At 46.4% G+C, this 24,086-nt stretch overlaps 1 protein-coding gene across 3 annotated transcripts in view; it reads left to right on the top strand.

Moving 5' to 3' along the window:
- Window positions 1-24,086, top strand: part of dock11 (dedicator of cytokinesis 11) — a 321,886-nt gene that overhangs the window by 79,761 nt on the left and 218,039 nt on the right. For all 3 annotated transcript variants that reach the window (XM_038774333.1, XM_038774332.1, XM_038774334.1), the window contains exons 6-11: window positions 2,105-2,200; window positions 4,842-4,976; window positions 7,997-8,180; window positions 15,197-15,276; window positions 16,254-16,337; window positions 18,128-18,268. In XM_038774333.1, the coding sequence (XP_038630261.1) occupies window positions 2,105-2,200; window positions 4,842-4,976; window positions 7,997-8,180; window positions 15,197-15,276; window positions 16,254-16,337; window positions 18,128-18,268 (720 nt within the window). The remainder of the gene's footprint in view (window positions 1-2,104; window positions 2,201-4,841; window positions 4,977-7,996; window positions 8,181-15,196; window positions 15,277-16,253; window positions 16,338-18,127; window positions 18,269-24,086) is intronic.

The following is a 24,086-nucleotide window of genomic DNA, read 5'->3' as shown; positions in this document are numbered from 1 at the left end:
GTAGATTCTTTACTCAGAGAGTAGTAAGGGTGTGGAATGCCCTCCCTGCAACAGCAGTGGACTCGCCAACACTAAACGCATTCAAATGGTCATTGGATAGGCATATGGACGATAAGGGAATAGTGTAGATGGGTTTTAGATGGGTTTCACAGGTCGGCGCAACATCGAGGGCCGAAGGGCATGTACTGCGCTGTAATCTTCTATGTTCTAATTATCAAAAGACTGGCAGCTAAGGGAATTTTGAAACTTTCTGGTTTGATGGGATCATCATTGTGGTCAGGTGAGCCTTGAAAGCATGCACACCTGAATAATGCTTACCAACTGTGTGGAAATCTAGGGGCGCGATTCTCCGCTCCCCATGCCGCATGGGAGAATCGCGGGAGGGCCCCCCGACAAGTCTCACGCCCCCCTCGCGCCTCCTGCGATCCCCCCCCCCCCCCGCTTTGGAAGAACCGCCGCTCGCCGATCTTCATGGCGACCGGCGATTCTCCGACCCGGATGGGCCGAGCGGCCTGCCGTTTGCGACAGTTTCACGACGGCGCTGGTCGTTGCTGTCGTGAAACGGGTGTGGAGAGATGCCCGTTTGGGGCCTGTAGGGGGCCTGGTGGGAATGAGCACCACGACTGTGCTCGGGAGGGGACAGGCCCGCGATCGGTGCCCACCGATCGTCGGGCCGGCATCTCAATCGGACGCACTATTTCCCCTCCACTGCCCCGCAAGATCAAGCCGCCCCGCAAGACGTGGCAGCTGAGGGGAAAGACGGCCACCGCGCATGCGCAGGTTCGAGCTGTCAGCGTCGTGACGTCAGCCGCGCATGCGCGGGTTGGAGCCGGCCAACCTGCGCATGCGCGGCTGACGTCATTAGGCGTGCCGGCCGCGTCATTCTCAGCGCGACTCCCCCACGGCCGACATTTACGGAGCACCGCTCCTAGCCCCGCCAGGAGGGGAGAATAGGGGACGAGGAACGGCCTCCGAGGCCGTCGTGATACTCGGCCGATTTCACGACGGCCCTCCCAGGAGCAGAGAATTCCGCCCCTTTCTGAGCTCTCTAACAAACACAAAGAGCATTTTGAAACAGCTGCTAGGTTCTCTGTCCATGATGGATGACATGACCCTTTGACAACTCATTATGCAGGGAGTAACTAATTCCTGATCGTCATAGTTTCTGGACACCATTGCAGAGGTGTATAAGAAAGGTACGCCTTCTTTTGTTCCTCACTGTACAGCCAGACATTGGTCAACATATCAAAAGTTGCATCTTTTCCCCTGAGCATCTAATCAGCTGTCGAGATGTGAATGGGGACCCGCTGGGTTGATTACTGTGATCAGCATTCAGGGAAAGTGTAACCTTTTATTCTCCTGATTGAGTTAAAGCAGGACGAGAAGTGGGTTAAAGCCAGAATTCCTGGGTAAAAAAGACAAGTACCTTTCTGTGGCCTAAAGCAAAGAGTTTGAGCGGCTAGGCTGAGGACTGGATGGAACAGTTAACTTGGTGAATCTCATTGTTCATATCGTAAGGCAGGGAGCTGGGTGAAAGAGGCAAGTTGTTCTGTTGTTTAAAAGGTAAAACTGGATCGGGAGGATTCCGTATCCGTGGGGCATTTCTAAAATGAGGACATAACTGAATTGAAAGAAATTGGTTTGTTAGTATTGATACCTCCTGTTCATCGCTCATTAGTGTGCTCTTCATATCCCTGTGATTTTGCAACATAGTTCAATAAAGTTGGTTTGAGTGCCTAGCCCTTTAGCAGTGTCATTATTTATTCATTCAAGTCTGACTCCTCGTAACAAAAGTCACCCCCCCCCCCCCTCCCCAAAGAACGACAACCTTGTATTTATTCATCATGTCACTCCAAGATCATTCAAAAATCTCTTCTTGCTGAAGTGGTTTTACAGGTTTTGAGTTGGCAAAAGACCCTGTACAGTATAAATTATATTTCTTTTTCAATTAACAATATGATGGTTCCTCTAAAATTCAGCTTCAAAAGGATGGGGTGTGTCTGTGCGCGTGTAAATGCTTGTGCGGTATGCCCGTGCTCAACTTACAAATTATGACTCTTCAGACTCGCTGCATGTTTGTTTATTCGTGATGCTTCCTTTCCAGGACACTGCATCGATATGCTCACAAAAGGGAGGAAATATTAAGGAAGGCTGGCTGTACAAAGCCAACATGAACACCACCATTACTGTTACAAAGAGGGTAAGATGACGTTAGAGACGAGAGGCAAAAACCAGAAATGGTGAAGAAAATAAATTATTTCAATCTCTTCACAGGACTGATGTATATACAACAAGATAAATTCCTGACTGTTGAGAGGGGGGTGGGAAGGAGGGATTGTTTAATATTATACGGTTTCTGTTCCTTGCAGTTGGGTGCAGAGTGCATGCGGCTAATTCTGCTGCCACATCAGTTGTGAAATTATTTATGTACAAAAGCCACATAAAAACAGCAGTCACAATATCTCGCAAAATGCAACTAGTTCAAAAGAGGAAATGAGACAAATCTAAAATGAGCATGTATTTAATAGGAGGGTGTGGGCTGTGGCAATTGTTGACCATTTTTAAACATTGTGAAGTTATAAACTTTAGTGGTTGTATATATTGGGCTTTTCTTTCATGCAAGGTCTGTTCTCCTGGTATTATTGACTGGGGTTAAAGCTGTCTGTACTGATTTATTCATTCCTACATTACTCTTAATTTAACTGACATACCACTGCTCCAACTGAAATACTCAGAGACCTGAGAAACCAAAGTGCTGCATGAAGTTGATGTCTTTAAATGTCACAATTGTTCCATGAATTGGAATCATTTTCTTTTCTCGTCAATAGTAAAAGATGTTTGGGTTTGAACACGATTAAAAATAGAGACCCACAGTGCATCCACAACAACTTGCATTTCTACAGTGTTCCTCACGTGAGGCAATGTCACTGATGGTTTAACATAGAGGAGGACAACTGGTGACAAGCAAGGAGGGATAAAGGAAGGCAGAGAGTTAGGATTGGCAGCAGAAGGCACGGCCCATAAGGAGAGGTTTTCTGAAGTCGGGAGTAAGGAGGATGATGCAGGAGACTGAGGGGCGGAGAACAAGGCCCAGCAACTAGCAGTAGTGGAACAGAGAACCGGGGGTAAACTGATGACAAAGGGCAAAGCTGCAGGTGACACACACGTATGCTCACACGTGCAGAATAGCACTCTCTCATGCAACAATGTGGAACAATGGCTGCATTTCATAGAATTATAGATCATAGAATTTACAGTGCAGAAGGAGGCCATTCAGCCCATCGAGTCTGCACCGGCTCTTGGAAAGAGCACCCTACCCAAGGTCAACAACTCCACCCTATCCCTATAACCCAGTAACCCCACCCAACACTAAGGGCAATTTTGGACACTAAAGGCAATTTATTATGGCCAATCCACCTAACCTGCACATCTTTGGACTGTGAGAGGAAACCGGAGAACCTGGAGGAAACCCACGCACACACGGGGAGGATGTGCAGACTCCGCACAGACAGTGACCCAAGCTGGAATCGAACCTGGGACCCTGGAGCTGTGAAGCGATTGTGCTATCCACAATGCTACCGTGCTGCCCTTATGTTTCTTCAGAAACGTCTCCGCTTGCCTTCTAGACACAAAGTAAAATTGAACCTACCTGACTCCTTCAGCCCCTGGCTCCTCCCATTAACTACATCATCTTCCTAACTGAACACATTGGGTGCGATCTAACTGAACTGCAACAGAGTCCCGTGTCGAGTGCATTTGGCAGGCGTTTCCCAACACACGCAACGCGGAAAAAGACCACGCTATCGAACAGGACGCTATTGCAATCCTGGGCCTCAGCGGGGAACGTTGAGGCCACACTTAATCCCGTTCCCTACACTGAGGAGCGCCGCTCGCCAGAACTTCTCATTTTTAAATGCCGATCTGATCTGTCAGCAAACGCCCCTCCTCCCTCCCTCCAACAGGAACCTCAGACACCCCAAGTCCCCACAGGGGGGTCCTCCGAGGGGGGGGGGGGTCCTCACACAGATAGGGAACCCCCTGGCCTGATCCCTTGTGCGGGGAAAATGCTAGCTTGCCACTATGGCACTGCTGGTCTGGCAGCCTGGTGCCACCGGGGCACCTTGTCAGGGCCAGGTTGGCACCCGAGTGCCAGGCAAAAGGGCAGGATTAGCACTATCACTGCAGAAAGTATTATTTTGCAAATTCGACAGAGTATATGAAATTATGTGCTGGTAAATCACGAAATGCAGGAAAAGAAAGATAAACAGGAAACGCAACACCCGGTCGTGGATTCCCATCGTGAATTCCAGTCTCCTGCAGAGTCTGGGAAACTTTTTTCCAAGCCTAATCTGCGGCTGCAGCATTACAAACTACCAGGTCCCCAGCATTCAGATGGGGGATGGAGAAGAAAGCTAGGAAAGTGACTGACTGAGCAAGTGTTCAACTTCCATCTGAATATTTGTCATCTTTGTAAATAGAGAGCGTAACGCCATGGAAGAGTTCCAGAGGACTGACAGGCAGTGAATTGGTCTATTTACTTTAGCCTGTTACAGTTACAGAGGACTACATTATAGGGATGTAAAATACATTGATTTAGACGCATACATCTCAATATTTCACCTTAATTTACCTTAAATTGTTGTATCTCGACCACAAAGACCTTATCTAATCTGGGTCTTTGGCAGGAGTTACAAAGCTGAGCAAGCCCATACTGCAGGACTTTTATTGATGGAATAGAGATACTATAATTAGGGATCTCTTTAATTTGTTAAATAGTTGTGAGAGGCAGGAGTACAGTTATCGCAACAAAATGGGACATTTGACTCATGTTTTCCTTCCAGGTGTTCAAGAGGAGATTCTGTTACCTGACCCAACTTTCTGATGGCTCCTATATACTTTATTTTTGTAAAGACGAGAAGGCCTGTAAGGAGTCCAAAGGATCGATTTACTTGGACTCTTGCATTGATGTTGTACAGGTATGACTTTTTTATATGCGCTGGTCAGTATTTGAGCCCATCTATTGTACAATGAGACCATTCAAAGCACTTAGCTGCAAAATTGAGAACGTTTGCCCATCTCCATCTTCAGCTAGTTTAAGGGTGCATGGGCTAAGAGTCGGGCCCTCACCTTGTGACACTTAGATTCTCCTTTGTTATTTACTTTTCCAATCATTCCGGTTTAGGGTCTCCATTTAATCTTCCACTTTCCCATTACACCCTATAGTTGCTTTTGATCTAAAAGGAATTGCAGTCCCCAGTGATTCACCCACCAGAGGAAATAACTTATCTCCATCAACCCCATTGAAGTATTAATCCTTTTAAACCCCTCAGTGAGATTGCACCTTAATCTTCTAGGTTCGAGCGATAACAAGCCAGTTTTATATGAACTACATTCAGAATATTACCTCAAAGTCCTTGGGCTGGATTCTCCGATTTTGAGGCTATGTCTGGAGGAAGTGTCTAGTTTTACAATGAAAAAGTCGGTGCCGCCCCCGTACCGATGCTCTGCCTGGTGGGGGTCCAGCAGCCATGCCACGTAAAATTCCCGACCTAAACGGCCAGAGAATTGCCGGGTTCGTGGCCGCGCATGTGCACGGCGGCGACCTGCAGTGCCGCTCGCAGACCCGACCTGCCAGATAGTGTCCCCCTGGAAACACCCTCGTACACTCCCTGGACACCCTCCACCAGTCTCCCCAGCTCTCGCCGGAGAGTGCCGGGCAATGGAGAATCCCACCCCTGGTATCGCTCTGGTGAAATTTTGCTGCAGCCTCTCTGAGGCCAGTAAGTCCTTGCTGAGGTGCAGAGTCCGGAATTGATTGCAATGTACAGGTGGAGTTTGTCTTTATAACCGTGACAGACTAACAACAGCTAATGAGCTGGTTTTAAAACTAAAGTCATTTGGCCACAGAAGGAGCATGAAACTTTCCGAATCTCTCTTTTCAGTCAACGACAAAATAAATTTATGAATAAAACTTAAGAGATCCCATAAAATGAAAGCTGCAACAATTTGGTGGCTGGTGCATCACGCATAGAATTTAATAGACTTTACAGCATGGGAAACAGGCCATTCGGCCCAACACATCATAGTTCCTGCTACATACTAGTCTCTGCCCACCTTAACTTCCTCCAGTCCAGGAACATATCCCTCTACTCCTCTTCTTCTTGTCTAGTACTCTTGAAGACATCTGTGCTACTCACCTCAACCACTCCATGTGGTAGCAGGTTCCACATTCTCGCCAATCTCTGGGTAAAGAGTTTCTCCTGAATTCCCTATTGGATTGATTAGTAATGACCTTCTATTGATGACTTGTCATTTTGGATGCTACGCACTTACCTAAATTGACCCATTAAAACCCTTAATAATTAAAAAAACCTAATGGGGGCGGGATTCTCTGACCCACCCCCGTCGGGTCGGAGAATCGCCGGGGGTCAGCGTGCCTTCCCTGCCATCCTCCGAATTCTCGGCCCCCCCCCAAAAAAATGCCCCGGCGTGAATCGCGCCGACCGCCTCGGAGAATGCCGGGGATCGGCGCGTCTCAATGCGCCCCAGGGCCGCCCGAATTCTCCGGGCCACGATGGCCGAAGTCCTGCCCGTTTAACGAGAGTCCCGCCAGCGTAAATCAAGGTAGGTCCCTACCGGCGGGATCCAGCTCCGTGGGTGGCCTCTGGGTTTCTCGGGGGGATCTGGCCCTGGGAGGTGCCCCCACGGTGGCCTGGCCCGTGATCGGGGCCCACCGATCCGCGGGCGGGCCTGTGCCGTGAGGGCACTCTATTGTTCTGCACCAGCGGCTGCAGCAGTCCATTGCCGGTGCGGAAAGAAAGCACTCTGCGCATGCGCGGGGATGACGCCAGCACACGCTGGCACTCCGCGCATACGCCAACTCGCGCCGGCCGGCAGAGGCCCTTCGGCGGCGGTTGGCATGGCGCCAAGCCCCTTCCCCACCGACCGGCTGGGCGCAAACCTCTCCGGGGCGGGCCTAGCCCCTGAAGGTGCGGAGGATTCCTCACCTTTGGGGCGGCCCGACGCCGGAGTGGTTCACGCCACTCCGTCCCACCAGAGTTGCCCGCCCCGTCGATTACGGAAGAATCCCGCCCCTGGTCACTTTTCAGCTTTTCTTTGCAAGAATGCAGGTCCAATGTCCAGAAGCCAGCTCTCGGAACACCAGGAGTGTCTGAAAGCCGGGACTGTTTTCTCTCTCGAGATCTGGGTGCTGCTCCCGGAACAGAATAAGTGTGGGAATTAAAGGACTGTTCGGGCTGATTCCAGAAGACCGGATGAGCGAGTAATGTGCACACACACCGGATTGGAGTCTGCTACAGCACTTCTAACCCCCTCCCCCCAACCCCAGCATTCTCTATTCGCAAGACACAAAAGTACCTGTTCGATGGGCAGGTAATCCAAAATCTGTGACGATCTGAAATCCGGAGTCTTGGTCCCAAGTATGCTATATTTTGGACACAGGGGCTGTATCCTCTCGGTTATAACATCACGCTTGGAAATCTATTTTGCACTTTCCCCAGTGTGTGCCCAGCCCATTCGTAATATGGAAAAAGAAAATTTGCATATGACCTCATCAAAACTTTATATAGGTTTAACTAACTTTTCTGCTTTTAAATTCTACACCTCTTTAAATTAAAAATTCCTTTCCAGATTAAGTAATTTTTAATGTTTACTTGAAATACCTTGGTGATGGCCAAGATGTCCCTATCTGAGTAAATACTACAGTATTTAGGCCCAGGAACTGGTTGCATGGACAACATGTCCAGGCAGGTGGTCAATACAGCAACTCTTAAATGGAACAGTTTATCACATAGATCTCTCCATTAACAAACATTGAATTTGATTGGATGTTTAGCAGAGGCAAAAGAAAGGCTTTTTATTAATCTTACCGCAAGACGTGCCAGTCCCATTTCTGCTTTGTATTTATTTAATCAGAGTGTGCGCTGAACCTGGTGGAACAGCCACTAACCTGTGCAATTGCCATTTCCATTCCTAGTGTCCAAAGATGCGCCGTCATAGCTTTGAACTGCGAATGCAGGAGAAGTGCAGCTGGCACCTGGCAGCGGAGAGCGAACTGGAGATGGAAGAGTGGATAATGACCCTGAAAAAGATCATTCAGAGCAACGTCGACAGTGTGCTGTCTGAGAAGCGGAATGGTGAATCCTCTGAATCAGGACTGGGTAACTAAATCTTAAAGTATCCCATTTAATGAGCCAATTGTTTGAGGGCACAAGCAAGCAAGTGGGACAACATAATTCTGTAGTTAAAAATACGTCGGTAAGACGCAGCAGGTCTGGCAGTACCTTGTGGAGAGGAGGGAAGCAGAGGGCAGAATTCTCCCACCTGGAGACTAAGGGCGGGATTCTCCGGCTGCATCCGTCCAGCGACCAGAGAATCCCATCCGAGGTCAATAGACTTCTCCATTGTCCGCGTCTCGTCCGTGGCATTCTTGCGGCGGGCATGATGGAAGAATCCAGTCCTAGGTCCTGTGGCAGGTTTGGGAACGTGGAGTGTTTCCCATTGCGGAGGCCGGCAGGATAACGTGGCAAATCTCCTGGGTGGGATTCTCCGCTTGCCGAGGCCGAAATCTCATTCGGCAATCGGGCAAGAATCCCTTTTGACACCGAAACCGTGGGTGGCATCTGTTTTCGGATGCTCTGCCCCTGCCAAAACGGCGTCATTGGTGAGAACGCCGCACACTGTTGGGACGGCCTCAGGACGTCACCTGAAGGCCGTCACCCGATGCTCCGCCCCCGATGGACCGACTTCCTGACAGTGTGGATCACTTGTGCTCTCAGTTTTTGTCAACCTCACGTGGAGGCTGCGGACTGTGTCCATCGCCCCCACAGTCGGGAGGGGGTGGGGGGGGGTGGTCCGGCGGTGGCGAGAGAGGTACGGGGGACACTATCTGGCAGGCCGGGTCCCTGCAGCGGTTGCACGGTACAACATGGAGAATTGCCGGGTCTGTGGCAATTCTCCGGCTGTATCTGTCGGGAACGGTGGGGATTTTATGTGGCGCGGCTGTTAGTTCCCCACCGAGCGGAGCATCGGTGTCGGGGTCCCAACCGACTTTTTCACCGTATAACTAGATACATTCAGGTGGGTCCCGACCTCTGCACACCACGTTGTTCCAGACGTGTTTTGCACCAACGTGCTTTCTTGCTGGCGTCGCAGAGAATCAAGTTTGGGTGGTCAGGCCTTTATCTGCATCCTATACGCAGGGTGCTAATGAGCTTCTTGCCAGCCTCCGATGGGTATCCCGATCTACCATGGCAGGACCAATGGGAGGTCCGGTTGTAAATTCGAGCCGGTATGCAAACCAATTTCTGGCCCTTCCGCCACATTCGCCCTACCCCCGCACCACTGAACCCGCTGGTAGGGACTTGAGAGAATTCCATTCAGAGTTAAAGTTTTGAGTCAGTATGACTCATCTCGCAGATGCTGCCAGACCCGCTGAGGTTTGCCAGGTTGTCGGTTTTTATTCCAGATTTCTAGCATCTGCAGCATTTTGCTTTTAATTTAGCAAAATGTAGTGGATGGGAAAAGGTGGGGAAGCAAAGTATCCGCTTCACACATTGTCACACCCCCTGGACCACTGTTTCACCTACAACTAGATGCTGGGCAATAGAGGTGATCTCCTGTGCATAAAGGATATGAGGTCCAATAAAAGGAGAGGCTAAACCCGTGAACATCGGCAGTAACTCTGGAATATATAACGACAAAGCAAAAATACTGAGGCATTGAGTAGATCATCTTTTGAAGGTGGTGTTTATTGAGGGAGCAATATTGAAATATTGCCTTGAGACCTAAAATGCATCAATATTGGAATTTGTTTAATATCTCATTTATAAACTGATTTTTCTGACAAAGCAGCCCAGCAAAGTGTCAGAAAACACACTGCAGTCTTGAAGCATGTCTTAATAATTATCTATGTCACCAGTTCTTGCTGCTTTGTGAGGTTGATTGTCCACTTGTATATTGACAGGTGCAAATGTTGTTGACTGAAACGTTCATGTCACTTTAAAAAAAAAAGAGAATCCCACAATGCAGAACGAAGCCATTCAGCCCATCGGGTCTGCACCGGGCCTCCAAAAGAGCACCCTACCCAGACCCACTCCACCACCTTATCCCCAGAACTCCACATAACCTTTGGACACTAAGGGGCAATTTAGCATGGCCAATCTACCTAACCTGTGGGAGGAAACCAGAGCATCTGGAGGAAACCCACACCGACAGGGGGAGAATGTACAAACTCCACAGTCATCCATGGCCGAAATCAAACCCGGGTCCCTGGCGCTGTGAGGCAGTAGTGCTAACCACTGTGCCACCTCTCGACAGTATTAATCAAACAACCTAATAAAATGTCCATTTTGTACTAAAATGCAAAGTGATTTCCCATGAACTTTTGGCAGGCATGTTGGTTGTCCATTGTCCATGAAAAGTCAGTAGTGGTAGGAATTCTCTCACCCACCTGCAGCCATCTCAGCCTGGTGCATTGGTGGGGATGGGATTTTCATCTATATCGCCTGGTGGGGAAGGGATTGAATCTGCTATATGTTTTACGCCCTCCCAGTTTTTGAGCTAGTGGAAATTGGGCAGGTGATCCAATCCGGAGCAGTGTGGGAAGTTACCTCATAAGGTTTGTTATTAACTATTAACTTCTAAGCCACTTTGCAGGACACCGGTGAACTAGATAGTGTAGGACTGAAGTCAGGTATGGGTCAGACTAGCTAATATTAATGAATCTGTTGAGTGTTTTTAAAACTTGGCATTCGTTGGTATTTTATTCTGGAGTCGGCCCAATTTATTAATTAGGAGGCCAATTGTTTTGGCAGGAAGAATAGAAAAGCAGCACTGTATTATTTAAATGGAGAGCTATTGCAGAACGCTGAGCTATAGAGGGGTCAGGATGTCCTGATGCATGAATCACAAGCAGTTAGTCTGCAGACACAGCAAGTGGTTAGGATGGCAAATGTTGTCATTTACTGCAAGGGCAATGGAATATAAAAGTAGGGATGTTTTGCCACAGTTGTCCAGGCCTTGGTGAGAATTTGTCTGGAGTATTGTATACAGTTTTGATCTCTTTACTTAAGAAAAGATACAGGGCTGAATTCTCCGTTTCGCAATGCCGGAAACGCAAATCGTGATCGGGCGGAGAATTGCGGGTAATTCAAAAATCGATGTTTGCGCCTGGAGCCAATTCCAACACCATGCCCTGATCCGTTGCTGGTGGAAATATTGATGTTGGTGCGCTACGCTGGAAGATCCATGAAAAACTGTCATGTGCATGGATTTCAATCTCATTAGCAGCTTGGACACAGTATGCTCCACTCTTCCGTGATGTTCCATCCCACTTCGGTGGAGGTCCAGCGGGTCTGGGTTATTGCAAGTATTGACCAGCAGGGCCTGGGTGCCATGGCTGTGGAGGGGGAGCAGGAGGTTTAGAAAAAACACTGAAAAGCACTCGCAAATTGGCTGGACTTGCTGGGGGGTGGCTGCCTGGGCCGGGGGCACAGTGGAGCACAACTTGCTGCCAATTACGTGGCCTCGGGGTGTCCCCCTCGGGATTACAGGTGACCTAGCTCAGATTGTCATTGCTGCAGTATGTGTTTTAAACGCAACCCTTGCTACTACTTACAGGCCCCTGTCTGGCTGTACACTTGGCTGAGTGCTGCCTGTGTCCTTTGAATTCTCAAAAGGCCTCTGGTCATCTGGGAGCCCACCCAGGCTGTCCCTCCGGGTACCCTGATACATCGTCTGTTTCATTCAGGGGATTGGTGTGGACAAGTTCAATCAAGGGGCCACCCGGTGTTGACACTCCTCAGAAGCATTGCCCCACTGCAGAGGAGGCAATGGATCATCAGAGCTCACTGCTACCAGAGGACACCTACACCGTGGACTTTGGAGCCCTCCCTGCTTCTCTGCCCCCCTCAAGGCAGAGGCCTCACCAGTATCCCCCATCCCTCCGCATTACCAGTTGACTCCTCCTGGTGAGACTGGCAGCATTGACTGCCTCTCTCAGCACATCCCAGGCAGTGTTTAGGAGAACCGGCTTGAGTCTGAGGCCTAGCATGGGGAAGAGAGTGTCCTTCTACTCTTCACTGGCATGGAGCTGTGGGTCCACGTCGGACTCCTGACCTCGGGGACAGGTCTTCTCTGAGCCATCTTGGTAGCTGCAGTGATTGTGTGGTGTGTGGGATATTTAAAAGCCGCTCCAGCTGCCAGGCTCTTTTGTGCTAACTCTGGCCCCAGCAGTTAGAACGCCCGCTGGGCCAGGAATTGCTCTGAATTTGCGCTGGCAGAATGCTAGCCCCATTTGCATGGCCTGACTCATTTTTTGAATAGTGCTCCCAACGGAAATGGAAACACATGCAATTCAGTCCCGGCATCAACACTTTCTCACCAATGGAGAATCCTGCCCATAATTGCATGAGAAGCAATTCAGAGTAGGTTCACGTGACTGATTCCTGGGATGAAGGGGTTATCTTGTGAGGAAAGGTTGATCAATTTAGGCCTGTATCAATTGGGGTTTAGAAGAATGAGAGGTGACCTCATGACCTCTCCAAAGACGGCGACTCTCTGCGAGCTCTCCCCAACAGATCTACTTTTTACTTAACTTATACTCGTTCTAATCTTTTAAACTTCCCATGTACTTAATGATCTGTTGAGCTGCTCACAGAAAAATACTTTTCACTGTACCTTGGTACACATGACAATAAACAAATTCAATCCAATCCGACCTTATTGCAATATACAAGACCTTGAGATGACTTGACTGGGTGGATGTCGAGAGGATATTCCCCCTGTGGGAGAGAAGAGAACTGAGGGACACAGTTTACAAATCAAGAGATGAGGGGAACGATTTTCACTGAGAGATTTATTAGTCTGTGGAATTCTCTTTCCCCAGAGAGCAATGGAGGCAGGCTCATTGATTATTTTTGAGGCAGAGTTAGATTGATTCTTGATTGACGAGGGAGTCAAAGGGTACAGGGGGTAGACCGGAAAGTAGAGCTGAGGCCAGGATTAGATCAGTTATGTTCTTACCAAATAGCAGACTAGACTCGAGGGGCCGAATGGCTTTCTTCTACTCTTAATTTGTATGTTTGTATTCGTCCCATTTCTGTCTTTGTGGGGTTAAAAAGAGCAGCCTAACCTAATCCCACTTTCCAGCTCCTGGTCAATAAACCCAATAGGTTCTGACATTTGTATACAGTATTCAAGTATTGTTCAAATGTTACGAGGGTTTCTGCTTCTACCACCCTTTCAGGCTGTGAGCACCAGACCCCCTGTGGGTAGGAAGATTTTTCTTCAAGTCCCCTCTAATCCTTCCATCAATTACTTTCCATCTATGCCCCTTTGTTATTGACCTCTCTGCGAAAGGAAATTGGTCCTCCCCAAGCCACTCTATCTAGGCCCCTCGTAATTTTCAGCAGCTCAGTTAAATCTCCCCTCAGCCTCCTCCGTTTCCAAAGAAAACAACCCCAGCCTATCCCCAATCCTTTCTCATAGGTAACATTCTCCATTCGTGGCAGTTAATAACTAGAGGGATTTGTCAAAGTTAATACAGGAGGGCAAAAAGAGGTTACAACATAAGATTAGCAAGCAACTTTAAGTTGAACCATAAAAATTTCAGACAAGTGTGAAGTGTAAACAATTCGGGGAAAATGTTGAGCCTATTAAGTACCCAAAGGGAAACCTTCATGTAGAGGTAAAGGAGATAGTGAAAGTGGTCATAGAATTTAGTGCAGAAGGAGGCCATTCAGCCCATGGAGTCTGCACCGCCTCTTGGAAAGAGCACCCTACCCAAGCCTACACCTCCACCCTATACCCATAACTCAGTATAACGCGACCCAACACTGAGGGCAATTTTGGACACTAAGGGCAATTTAGCATTGCCAATCCACCTAACCTGCACATCTTTGGACTGTGGGAGGAAACTGGAGTACCTGGAGTAAACCCACGCACTCACGGGGAGAAGCAGAAACCCTCGTAACATTTGAACAATACTTGAATATACAAATGTCCGCACAGACAGTGACCCAAGCCGGGAATCGAACCTGGGATCCTGGAACTGTGTAGCAATTGTGCTAACCACTATGCTACCGTGCTGCCCATGGTAAATGACTACTGTCATCATACAGTAACTGGATGGTGTGAAGATTACGCGAAGAGAGGGAGTTTATAGACAGCATGGTAATAGAGGAGCAGTACTAAAAGGCCAGAGCTATATTATTGAGAGTCAATGAGTCATGTTGCCACTGAAAGAAGCAAACGTAGCAATAGCAAAGGCATTGGTCATAATCTTCCAACCCAGGAGTGGTGTCCGGGGACTGATGGATTCCTAATTTGAGAGCATTATTCAAGAAAGGGGAGAGGGATACATCCAGGGAACGACAAGCCAAGGTAAAAGCAACATATTATCTAAATGAAGAGAGATTGCAAAACTCTCCAGTGCAGAGGGATCTGGGTGTCCTGGTACATGAATCAAAAAAGGTTGGTCTTGAGATACAGCATGTGATTATGAAGGGAAATGGAACATTGGCATTTATTGTAAAGGGAATGGAATATCAAAGTAGAATGTTTTGTTACAGTTGTAGAGGACCTTGGTGAGACAGCATCTAGAGTACGGAGTAGAGTACGGTGTACAGTTTTGGGAGAGGATATCATTACATTAGAATAAGTTCCGAGAAGGTTCACTCCACTGATTCCTGAGTTGAGGGGGTAATCTTATGATGACAGGTTAGGCCTTTACCCATTGGGGTTTAGCAGAAAGATGTTGGATGCTGACGGATGTTTCCCTTTGTGGGAGAGATTGGAAACTGGGGGATACCGCTTAAAGATAAGTTGTTCTCCCACTTGAGACTGAGGTTAGGAGAATTTTTCTGTAGAATTCTCTTCTCCACAGAGCATTGCAGACAGGATCATATTCTCCCCGTGTTTGCGTGGGTTTCGCCCCCAAAACCAAAACGATGTGCAAGCTAGGTGGATTGGCCACGCTATATTGGAAAAAAAAATGAATTGGGTACTCTAAATTTTAAAAAAACGTTCCGAATAGTCACTGCCCTTCACTGCTGTCACGTTTTCTGAAGCACCCTGATGGCATGATAGGTGTGGTCCAAATGACAAGTGTGTTCTTGCTCAGCACAGGAGTTTGCTGCATCTTGGGTTACCTAAAAACCTGTGTTTTGAATTCCAGATGAAGATTCCATCAGCCAAGGGAAGTCTGAAAGCATGATGGAGAGTTTAGAGAAAAGCATGCACCCTGAGTTAATGAAGGTATTCTCACATTTAATTCTTTACCTGGCTCTGTTAGGAATGTGCTCTGATTCCTATTGGATGCATTGGGCAAATGATCACCTCATGTTGCCTGGAATTGTTGGGGTAGATTTTCAGCTTTAAAAGCCATTCTCAGATCATTGTTCCTTACAGAAATGGTCAGATAATGGATGGAGAAGGGAACCAGGGAAGCAAATCTCGAGGGGAAGATAGTTTGTGCCTATGTCACCTGATTCTCATTTCTGATAATAATAGGCGTGGTTTATGGCAACTTGCCAATCTACCACTGCCCAAATTGTGCCCCTGTCAAATTTGATCTCTGTCCCGTTGAATCATTGTAGATTCTACACTGTTGTAAATGAGAGTCTGAAACTGCATCAGAAATGGTGGGTTCACATTGCAGGTGTGTCACCTTCTCCAGGAAAATAAGCACTTTCGGGACAATCCAGGTATAACTCCCAATTAGAGCTCGCAACAGAATAAATAGCATAAAGAAAACATACAAATAATAGCTGTAGCAAAAGTCACTGCGTGTTTGGGTGAATGAGAGGAGCCATAATGTCACATTATTACTGACCCCTTACACCGCTATTGGCCCTTGGAAGAGTTTGGGTGTCGGAGTTAAATACTTTTAAAGATGCTGACACATGAACTTACTTAGTTGTGGACTGATGGGCAGAATATAACCGTAGCTTTAAAAAAGGTAGTGCGAATAGGCCCAACCTAGGACTGTTAGAATATCAGAGACTCTGTCGACTGATCATCCAAGACAACATTCCTCCATCTTTAAACCCAATGTCAGTTTGTATGACGCTAGACGGAATTAAACTTTCTCTCTCTTGTTTCAACCTTGTCTGAGGTTTGTTCATTATGGATTACTGGCCGTTCCCAATGCAGTCTTTAAGCAATGGACTTGAAATGAGGTGAACTGTGTTATGAACAAGCAGGGTAACATTTGTATCTTGTTTTGTTTTTAGTATGCGCGAGAATCGGATTACCTCAATAAAGTCAACAGAAGTGAGAACCGATGCAAACTGTTTGCGATGGATCCGGAGGCACAGGTAGAGTTAGGCACAGATTACCAATATGTAAAATGTGGGGGTTTAAGGGTCCACCTTGCATGGTTTTTTTTTTGGTTTGCTTGGGTTTCTTGAATGACGGTGTTTATAAGAGATAGTTTGATCATTATGACACAGAATTTTGCAGTGTTTATTGTTGCACCCTACATAATTTAACACACCCATAGGGGAGAAAGTAATAACGGCTTATCTGGTATTTCCCAGCTCTTTATTGTGCACGATTAGATCAAGTTAGTCACTCTGGTCCAAGAGACTTATAAACATTGCTTAGAAAAGTAACGCTGAGCAGCTTTGCATGTAATATGTGAGGACGTTGTAATTCTCCAATTCCTTCACTGAAAACCTGTTAGAATGGTAGCTTTGATAAATGTTGCTTCTTTGCTGTGCATCTCGATTCATTACTGGTTCAACATTTATTTTTACAGTGACTTTTAACAAAAACAAAATCAGTGGACTTCAATAGATCTGCCTCACATCTTTATTTTTAAAAAAATTTAGAGTACCCAATTAATTTTTTCCAATTAAGGGACAATTTAGCGTGGCCAATCCACCTAGCTTGCACATCTTTTGGTTGTGGGGCAAAATCCACACAAACACGGGGAGAATGTGCAAACCCCACACGGACAATGACCCAGAGCCGGGATCGAACCTGGGACCTCGGCGCCGTGAGGCCGCAGCCCCAATCCACTGCGCCACTGTGCTGTCCTGCCCACATCTTTGTAAACGCAGCCTGCGTATGTGGAAGCTTTTGACAATTATGCCTTTGTAGATTGGGTTAATTCAATTTATTTATTTTTGTGTTTTTCATTCGAGTCCATTTGTGCCATGAGCTATTTTCCACATGTGGGTCTGATTGGGAAAAGATGAAAAATAAAAGGCATGAAATCGATTCTTCACGTGAAAAAATAATTTATTGAGACAATCCGAAATCCTTTATTCGGTCAGAGGATAGTATGTGTTTTGCAGCGGCTATTCGAATTTGATCAATGTTATGCAAGTACTTTTGGTCCCCATTTTTTTTTCCAGTTATTGGAGCCAGTGCATGTAGGCTCCATAACAAGCCATAATTCCCAAATTAACAGTCAAAATAAGATCATGGACGGAATATTCCTTAATCCCTTCCACGGTGTCTTTCATGGCGGCGCATCATTGGCCGGCCGTGGGATCTTCTAGTCCCACTGCTTTTGATGAGATTTCCTGTTGTTTGCACCTCCTGCCACCGGGGAACAGGCGGATGGGGGGTCACCGTTGACGGGACAAGGAGATCCCACTGGCAGGAACAGCCGGAGAATTCCAGCCCATACATATATATCCTAAGGATAAATCCTAACGATAAATGGTTAGTGATTCCAGAACTATATATCACTTAATGAGCTACTTCATGCCTCATGTCATGACCACAGAGTTTGAAATGGCCCCTCTATCCCTCTTTCAACAGCTCTTTGGTTGATTGGTGCTGAGCACTGGAGATGAGTAACCAGCTTGGACTGGTTAACATGTCAGTTGATGTAGACATGGCAACAAGAGGTCATGCTGTCAATACAAGGGAAAGAGAAGATGCCTGTTACATTACACCCAACATCTGTATGAACACTAGGGTAGGAAAAGCCGTGACAATCAGATGTAGTACCTTGAAAGTGAAAGAACAAGCGTGATAGAGGTAGATTACACCGGCACCAAGCTTTTAAAGGAGTAAGCTGCGGGACATTCTAACTTGAGTATCTCCCTGCAGATGTCAGCTATCTTATTTTTTTGTGCGTTTTTCATTTCAGAAGCTGGATTTTTCAGGCATCGAGCCAGATGTGAGGCCATTTGAGGAGAAGTTTGGCAGGCGCTTCATGGTAAAATGCAACAACTTGACTTTCGCTCTCCAAGGCTGTGTGAATGAGCAGGCAGATGGCACACTGACAAATGTAAGTTATATTCAGAGTTTGTACCCTTGTTTACGTCCATCTATTTCAGTCGATAATACTTGATTTAACACGGGATCCGATGCAAGAAATCTAAGAGTTCGGTTTGTATATAGTGAAGTGCAGCTTGTGGTCATATAAATACTCTTATTTAAGTAAATGGGCACAAATGGAAGAACAAACTTTCCTTCAAATAGTAACTTGTTATCTCATCAATGTGCCTCACAGTTGGTGATTGTATTTCAGCTGCTGCCACACTTGATATGTAGATGAAAAGACTGCCAAGTTGTACAGCAAGATCCCACTAACAGCTTTGTGACGGATAATCAGTTATCTGCTTTTCACGTTAATAAAATCTTACAGCACACTAAGAGGCCATTCAGCCTATCATACTCTTTGACAGAGCTATCAAATTAGCTTCACTTGCCTTCTCTTTTCCAATCGGCCAGGCAATGTATCATCTACCCAATTCCCTTTTGAATGCTATTGAATTTGCTTTCAGGCTGTGCATTCCCAATAATCACAGCTCACTGCCTTTGAAAGTAAACATCCTTATCTCCCCGTCTGGTTCTGAAATCTGTGTTCTCTATCTACTGACCCGCCTGCTAGTTGCAGTAGTTTTAGTTCTCCTTATTTACTCACAATTAAAACTTCTTATGATCTTGGAAAATCTCCTCTTTACCTGATTCTAAATGTCCTCGTCTCTCCACAAATCTGAAGTTCAACATTCCTGGTAGGATTCTAGTAAATCTCCTTTGCATTCTCTCAAAGCCCTTGACTTTCTTCCTGAAGTGTCCAGAATTAAACATGATACCCCAGCAGTGGCCCAATTGGTGAGTTATAAAGGTTTAGCCCAATGTAATTGCTTCTGTAATCTATACCTTTATTTATACATGCAACAATCCCATTATCAGTTTGTACCAGCAGAATCATCAACATCAGGGACAAATGTTGGCCAGGACATTGAGATGTCCAATATTGCTTTGAGATCTTTAATCCAAGGAGGAACTCAGCTTAATGTAATGTCCAAAGGAATGGTCATTACATCAGTACTTTATCAAACCTGCACTTCAGTATCATCTCATATCATGAAGTTCCTGGATGCACAATCTTTGTACTCTGGGGTGAGAGTACTGGTAACAGAGCCAAAGTTGATGCCCTAATTGCTCATTGTGATTGAGGAGGGTGTCATGTTAAGCGTACTGAGCTAACACGGCTGCAACTGGATGCATCTATAACTGAAACACACACCAGACCTTGAAGTTAGTTCAATTTGATTTATTGAACCTGTCACACAGTTAGCTCAGTTCTCTGTGAGTTTGACTCTCTGCTAACCTAAGTGTGATTACTCTGTCTGACTGAACCAGACTCGCTCTTAGCCACGTGCTGTAGGGGTTATGTGATATATACACCCTGACTCACACTGTAGATGTCCCCAGTGAAAGAGGCGGAATGTGAGTGCCTTGTGCCTTTTATAGTGGGAAACCACCCCCAAGTGTTCTGCCTGCTGATTGGTTATGTCCTGTTCTCTGTGCTCATTAGCTGCCTGTCTGTATCTCATTATGTGCATGTCTGCATATCATGACAGAGAGAACCAACCTTGTATCATGTTTGGTGAGGTAGCAGTTCCGATGGCCTTTCTATAATGGAATTTCAATCAGTGACTATCGTCTTAAACTTCCAGACTGGAATAGAATGGGGTTTAACACATGTGACTCCCATTTACATCCATTGATGTTTTTAGTGGATTTGATCTGTTTTGCTTTATGGAGATTTTGTTGCTGCAAATACCTGGTCTGGCAGTGCTGCAGAAATATAATCACAATGTGCTCCTGGCCTGTCAAAACGTATCCCCCCCCACCCTGCATGAATTGCTGAAACACTCAGTAAGGCTGCTTGCCCTGTCGCGCTACATCCACAGTAAAATAAGAGCATTATACAGGGTAACCAGTTTAGAACATAGAACAGCACAGAACAGGCCCTTCAGCCCTCGATGTTGTACCGAGCAATGATCACCCCACTCAAACCCACATATCCACCCTATACCCGTAACCCAACAACCCCCCCACCCCTTAACCTTACTTTTTAGGACACTACGGGCAATTTAGCATGGCCAATCCACCTAACCCGCACATCTTTGGACTGTGGGAGGAAACCGGAGCACCGGAGGAAACCCACGCATACACGGGGAGGATGTGCAGACTCCGCACAGACAGTGACCCAGCCGGGAACCGAACCTGGGACCCTGGAGCTGTGAAGCATTTATGCTAACCACCATGCTACCGTGCTGCCCACGTTTAATACAGGTGAAGGGTGTCATCTCAGCTCCCTTCTGTCAGGTCACCTGACAATGACTTTTCCAAGTTTGGTTCCTGACAGCCATCTTGTATTGTCATTCGCCAGTTTTAACCTGAGCCTTTTGATTTTTTTTTTGCTGAGGATGTGTGACTGATTTGCCTCTGCCATGGAATACCTTATTTACCTCGATTAGTTCTCCTCTTCATCATTCCCCCTTTCAAATTGATGATGGCAGTATGGACGGACGAAGACAGTTATGGATCCTAAGTTGACTGCTGATTGCGTTATGCTGCCAGTGAGACTGAAAGTGATCTCTGCATTCTGTTGCCTCTGTTCAAAGCTAAGAAAAGCCCCAAGTCATCCTTCACTATTTTTAAAATACTCTTTCATGGAATGTGGTCATTACAGGCAAGGTCAGCATTCATTGCCCATCCCTAATTGTCCTTTTTATAGAGTCAACTACATTTCTGTGGATCTGGAGTCACATATAGGCCAGACCAGGTGAAGGCAGAAGATTTCTTTCCCTAATGGACATTAGCAAACCAGATTAGTTTTTACAACAGTTGACAATGGTTTCATGGTCATCGTTAGACTTTTACTTCCAGAATTTATATCAAATTCAAATTTCACCATTTGTCCTGATGGGATTCGAACCTGGGTCCCCGGTGTCTGGATTGCTAGTCCAGTGACACTCCCACTACGCCATTGCCTCCCCACAATGTCAGCCTTTTAACTGCAGGGATCGGCTCAGTGGCTATTTATCCTCATCCCTCCATACTTCGAAAGCTTCTCTCAGAGCTTGATCAATACTGAGGCCAGTACTCCAGGGTGGCACGCTAGCACAGTGGTTAGCACTGCTGCCTCATAGCGCCAGGGACCTGGGTTCAATTCCGACCTCGGGTGACTGTGTGGAGTCTGCACGTTCTCCCTGTGTTTGTGTGGGTTTCCTCCGGGTGCTCCGGTTTCCTCCCACAGTCCAAAGATGTGCGGGTTAGGTGGATTGGCCATACTAAATTGCCCCATGGTGTCCAAAGGTTGGGTGGGGTTACTGGGATAGGGCTGGAGATTGAGCCTAGATAGGGTGCTCTTTCGAAGGGTCAGTGCAGACTCAATGGACTGATGGCCTCCTTATGCACTGCAGGGATTCTGTGATTCTAGTCTATGATAAGATTCAATAAACAGGATAGGGAGGAACTATTTCCGCTGGTGGAGGAATCCTGAACAAAGGGACTTCGGATCCAAACCATTCAGGAGGGGAATCTGGTTAATTTGTTACCTCTGAGCTTGACTATTCCTTTAGTCTCCTTCCCAGCTTTCTGCTTTCACCCTCAATGAACATGAGCTCATCCTAAATTCTGCCGTCACATTGTAACATGCATCGAGTTTGGTTCAACGTTCACTCCATTTTCACTGCCCTACAGTGGCTTTCCATTAAGTAATGGCCCGATTTTAAGATTATCATCTTTATTTTCACATCCCTCCATGGGGATCTCCCCTCCCTATCTATGTACCTGCCATCATCCCTACAATCTGATTTATCTCCACTCCTCCAATTCAGTTCTCCTGTGCATCTATGATTTCAATCGCGAAGTCATTGGTTGCCATGCTGTCAGCTGCCTGGGCCCAAATAGCCTGACTAAAACCCCGCCCCCCTACCTCTCTGCACTCCTTTAAGACACTACCTAAAACCTACCTGTTTGAACACATCTAACATTAGGGCAGCATGGTAGCATTGTGGATAGCACAATTGCTTCACAGCTCCAGGGTCCCAGGTTCGATTCCAGCTTGGGTCACTGTGAGGAGTCTGCACGTCCTCCCCGTGTGTGCGTGGGTTTCCTCCGGGTGCTCCGGTTTCCTCCCACAGTCCAAAGATGTGCAGGTTAGGTGGATTGTCCATGTTAAATTGCCCTTAGTGTCCAAAATTGCCCTTAGTGTTGGGTGGGGTTAATGGGTTATGGGAATAGGGTGGAGGTGTTGACCTTGGGTAGGGTGCTCTTTCCAAGAGCCGGTGCAGACTCGATGGGCTGAATGGCCTCCTTCTGTACTGTAAATTCTATGATATGATATCCCTTTGTGTGGCTTGTAAGTGCAGATCAGAGGCAGGGGGGAAATGCAAGGGGAGGAAATCCTGAGCCACCAACACATCCAAAACTCAATTGTCTGCAATATCCTGGCTGATTTGTGGCAGCACCTTCGAGGGATAGATCAGCCATAGCAGTAACCACCCACCCAAAGGAATCCTAGCCATCACCCCAGGTGGTGAATGTGGTTACCTTCACTGAAAGAACAAATAAAAAAGGCATGACCTAATATTATTGTAGAACAGTTTCAATGGCCTACCCTGGCTTTTACGTTCCTGCATACAGTGTTAGCAAGATGTTCTCTGCTTCTGGCCTGATTTTGCAATAGAATCCAGAAATTCTGGTGCTCTACAGTGTATGGATGGATCAAGTCTGAACCATTGTCAATCTGCGTATGCGAAACTTTCAAACCCAATGCCATGTGTTGGAAAACAACTTCAAGACTCCCACAATTAAACCTGAGTAGAATAGGTCCACTGTATTGGTGACATTCATTAAAGAATTTAAAGAATGACTGTGCCTACATGCAAAAGCTGGATTACTATAAAACCGAGCAGTCTGTATTATTGCCACAGTTTTTGAGACGAACTGTCAATTTTTATCCCACTAATTCTGTAATGTCAATCATTATTTGGAGTCAGCAGATTGTTCCGCAGTTGGTCGGGGAGTTACGTTGGCTGATGCTACAAAGGTTAAGTCACACTTGGTTTCAAGTGTCTTTCAATTGATTTCTGCTGATGGAGGTTAAAACAATAAAGTAAATCATCTCATCTTTCTCGGGGTAAAAAGAATTAAATTATGAGACAAATCAGAAAATATTGGACAATCGCAGCAGGCCTGAAAGACTCTGGAGACGAAAAGGAGCTAGCATTTTGTGTCTGGATGACTCTTTATCAATGCTTTGACAAGAGTCTTCCAGACTCAAAACTTTAGCTCCCTTTTCTCTCCACAGATGCTGTCAGACCCGCTGAGATTGTCCAGATTTTTCAGTTTTTGGTTCAGATTCCAGCATCCTCCATTATTTACTTTTAATTAAATGATGGGAACAGGTTGTATCAATGAAGCTATCCTATAAATCCTAATTTTGTGTAAATACCTCTTATGTGGCACCTTATCGAGTGTTTTCTTTTTTAAAGTCCAGCTACATCATATCAGTTTCCCCTACCCCGCAGTCTACCCTGCTAGTTGCAATGTAAAAAATCTCTAATAAATTTGTTAAGCATCATTTCCCTTTCATAAATCTGTGTTGATTCTGTCTACTCTCATTCTGAATTTCTAAGTATTCTGTTAACACAGCCCATATACCCCTGAATCTAGCATTTTCCTGACCATTGATGACAGACTAACTGGCCAAGAGTTCCCTGTATTCGCTGCTGCTTTGTCCAATGCTCGGATTATGTTTGTTACCTTCCAATTCATGGAGACGATTCTAACATCAATGA

The sequence above is a fragment of the Scyliorhinus canicula genome, chromosome 17 (assembly GCF_902713615.1).
Source record: "Scyliorhinus canicula chromosome 17, sScyCan1.1, whole genome shotgun sequence".
Classification (NCBI taxonomy): domain Eukaryota; kingdom Metazoa; phylum Chordata; class Chondrichthyes; order Carcharhiniformes; family Scyliorhinidae; genus Scyliorhinus; species Scyliorhinus canicula.
This window is presented reverse-complemented; position numbering and strand designations above follow the sequence as displayed.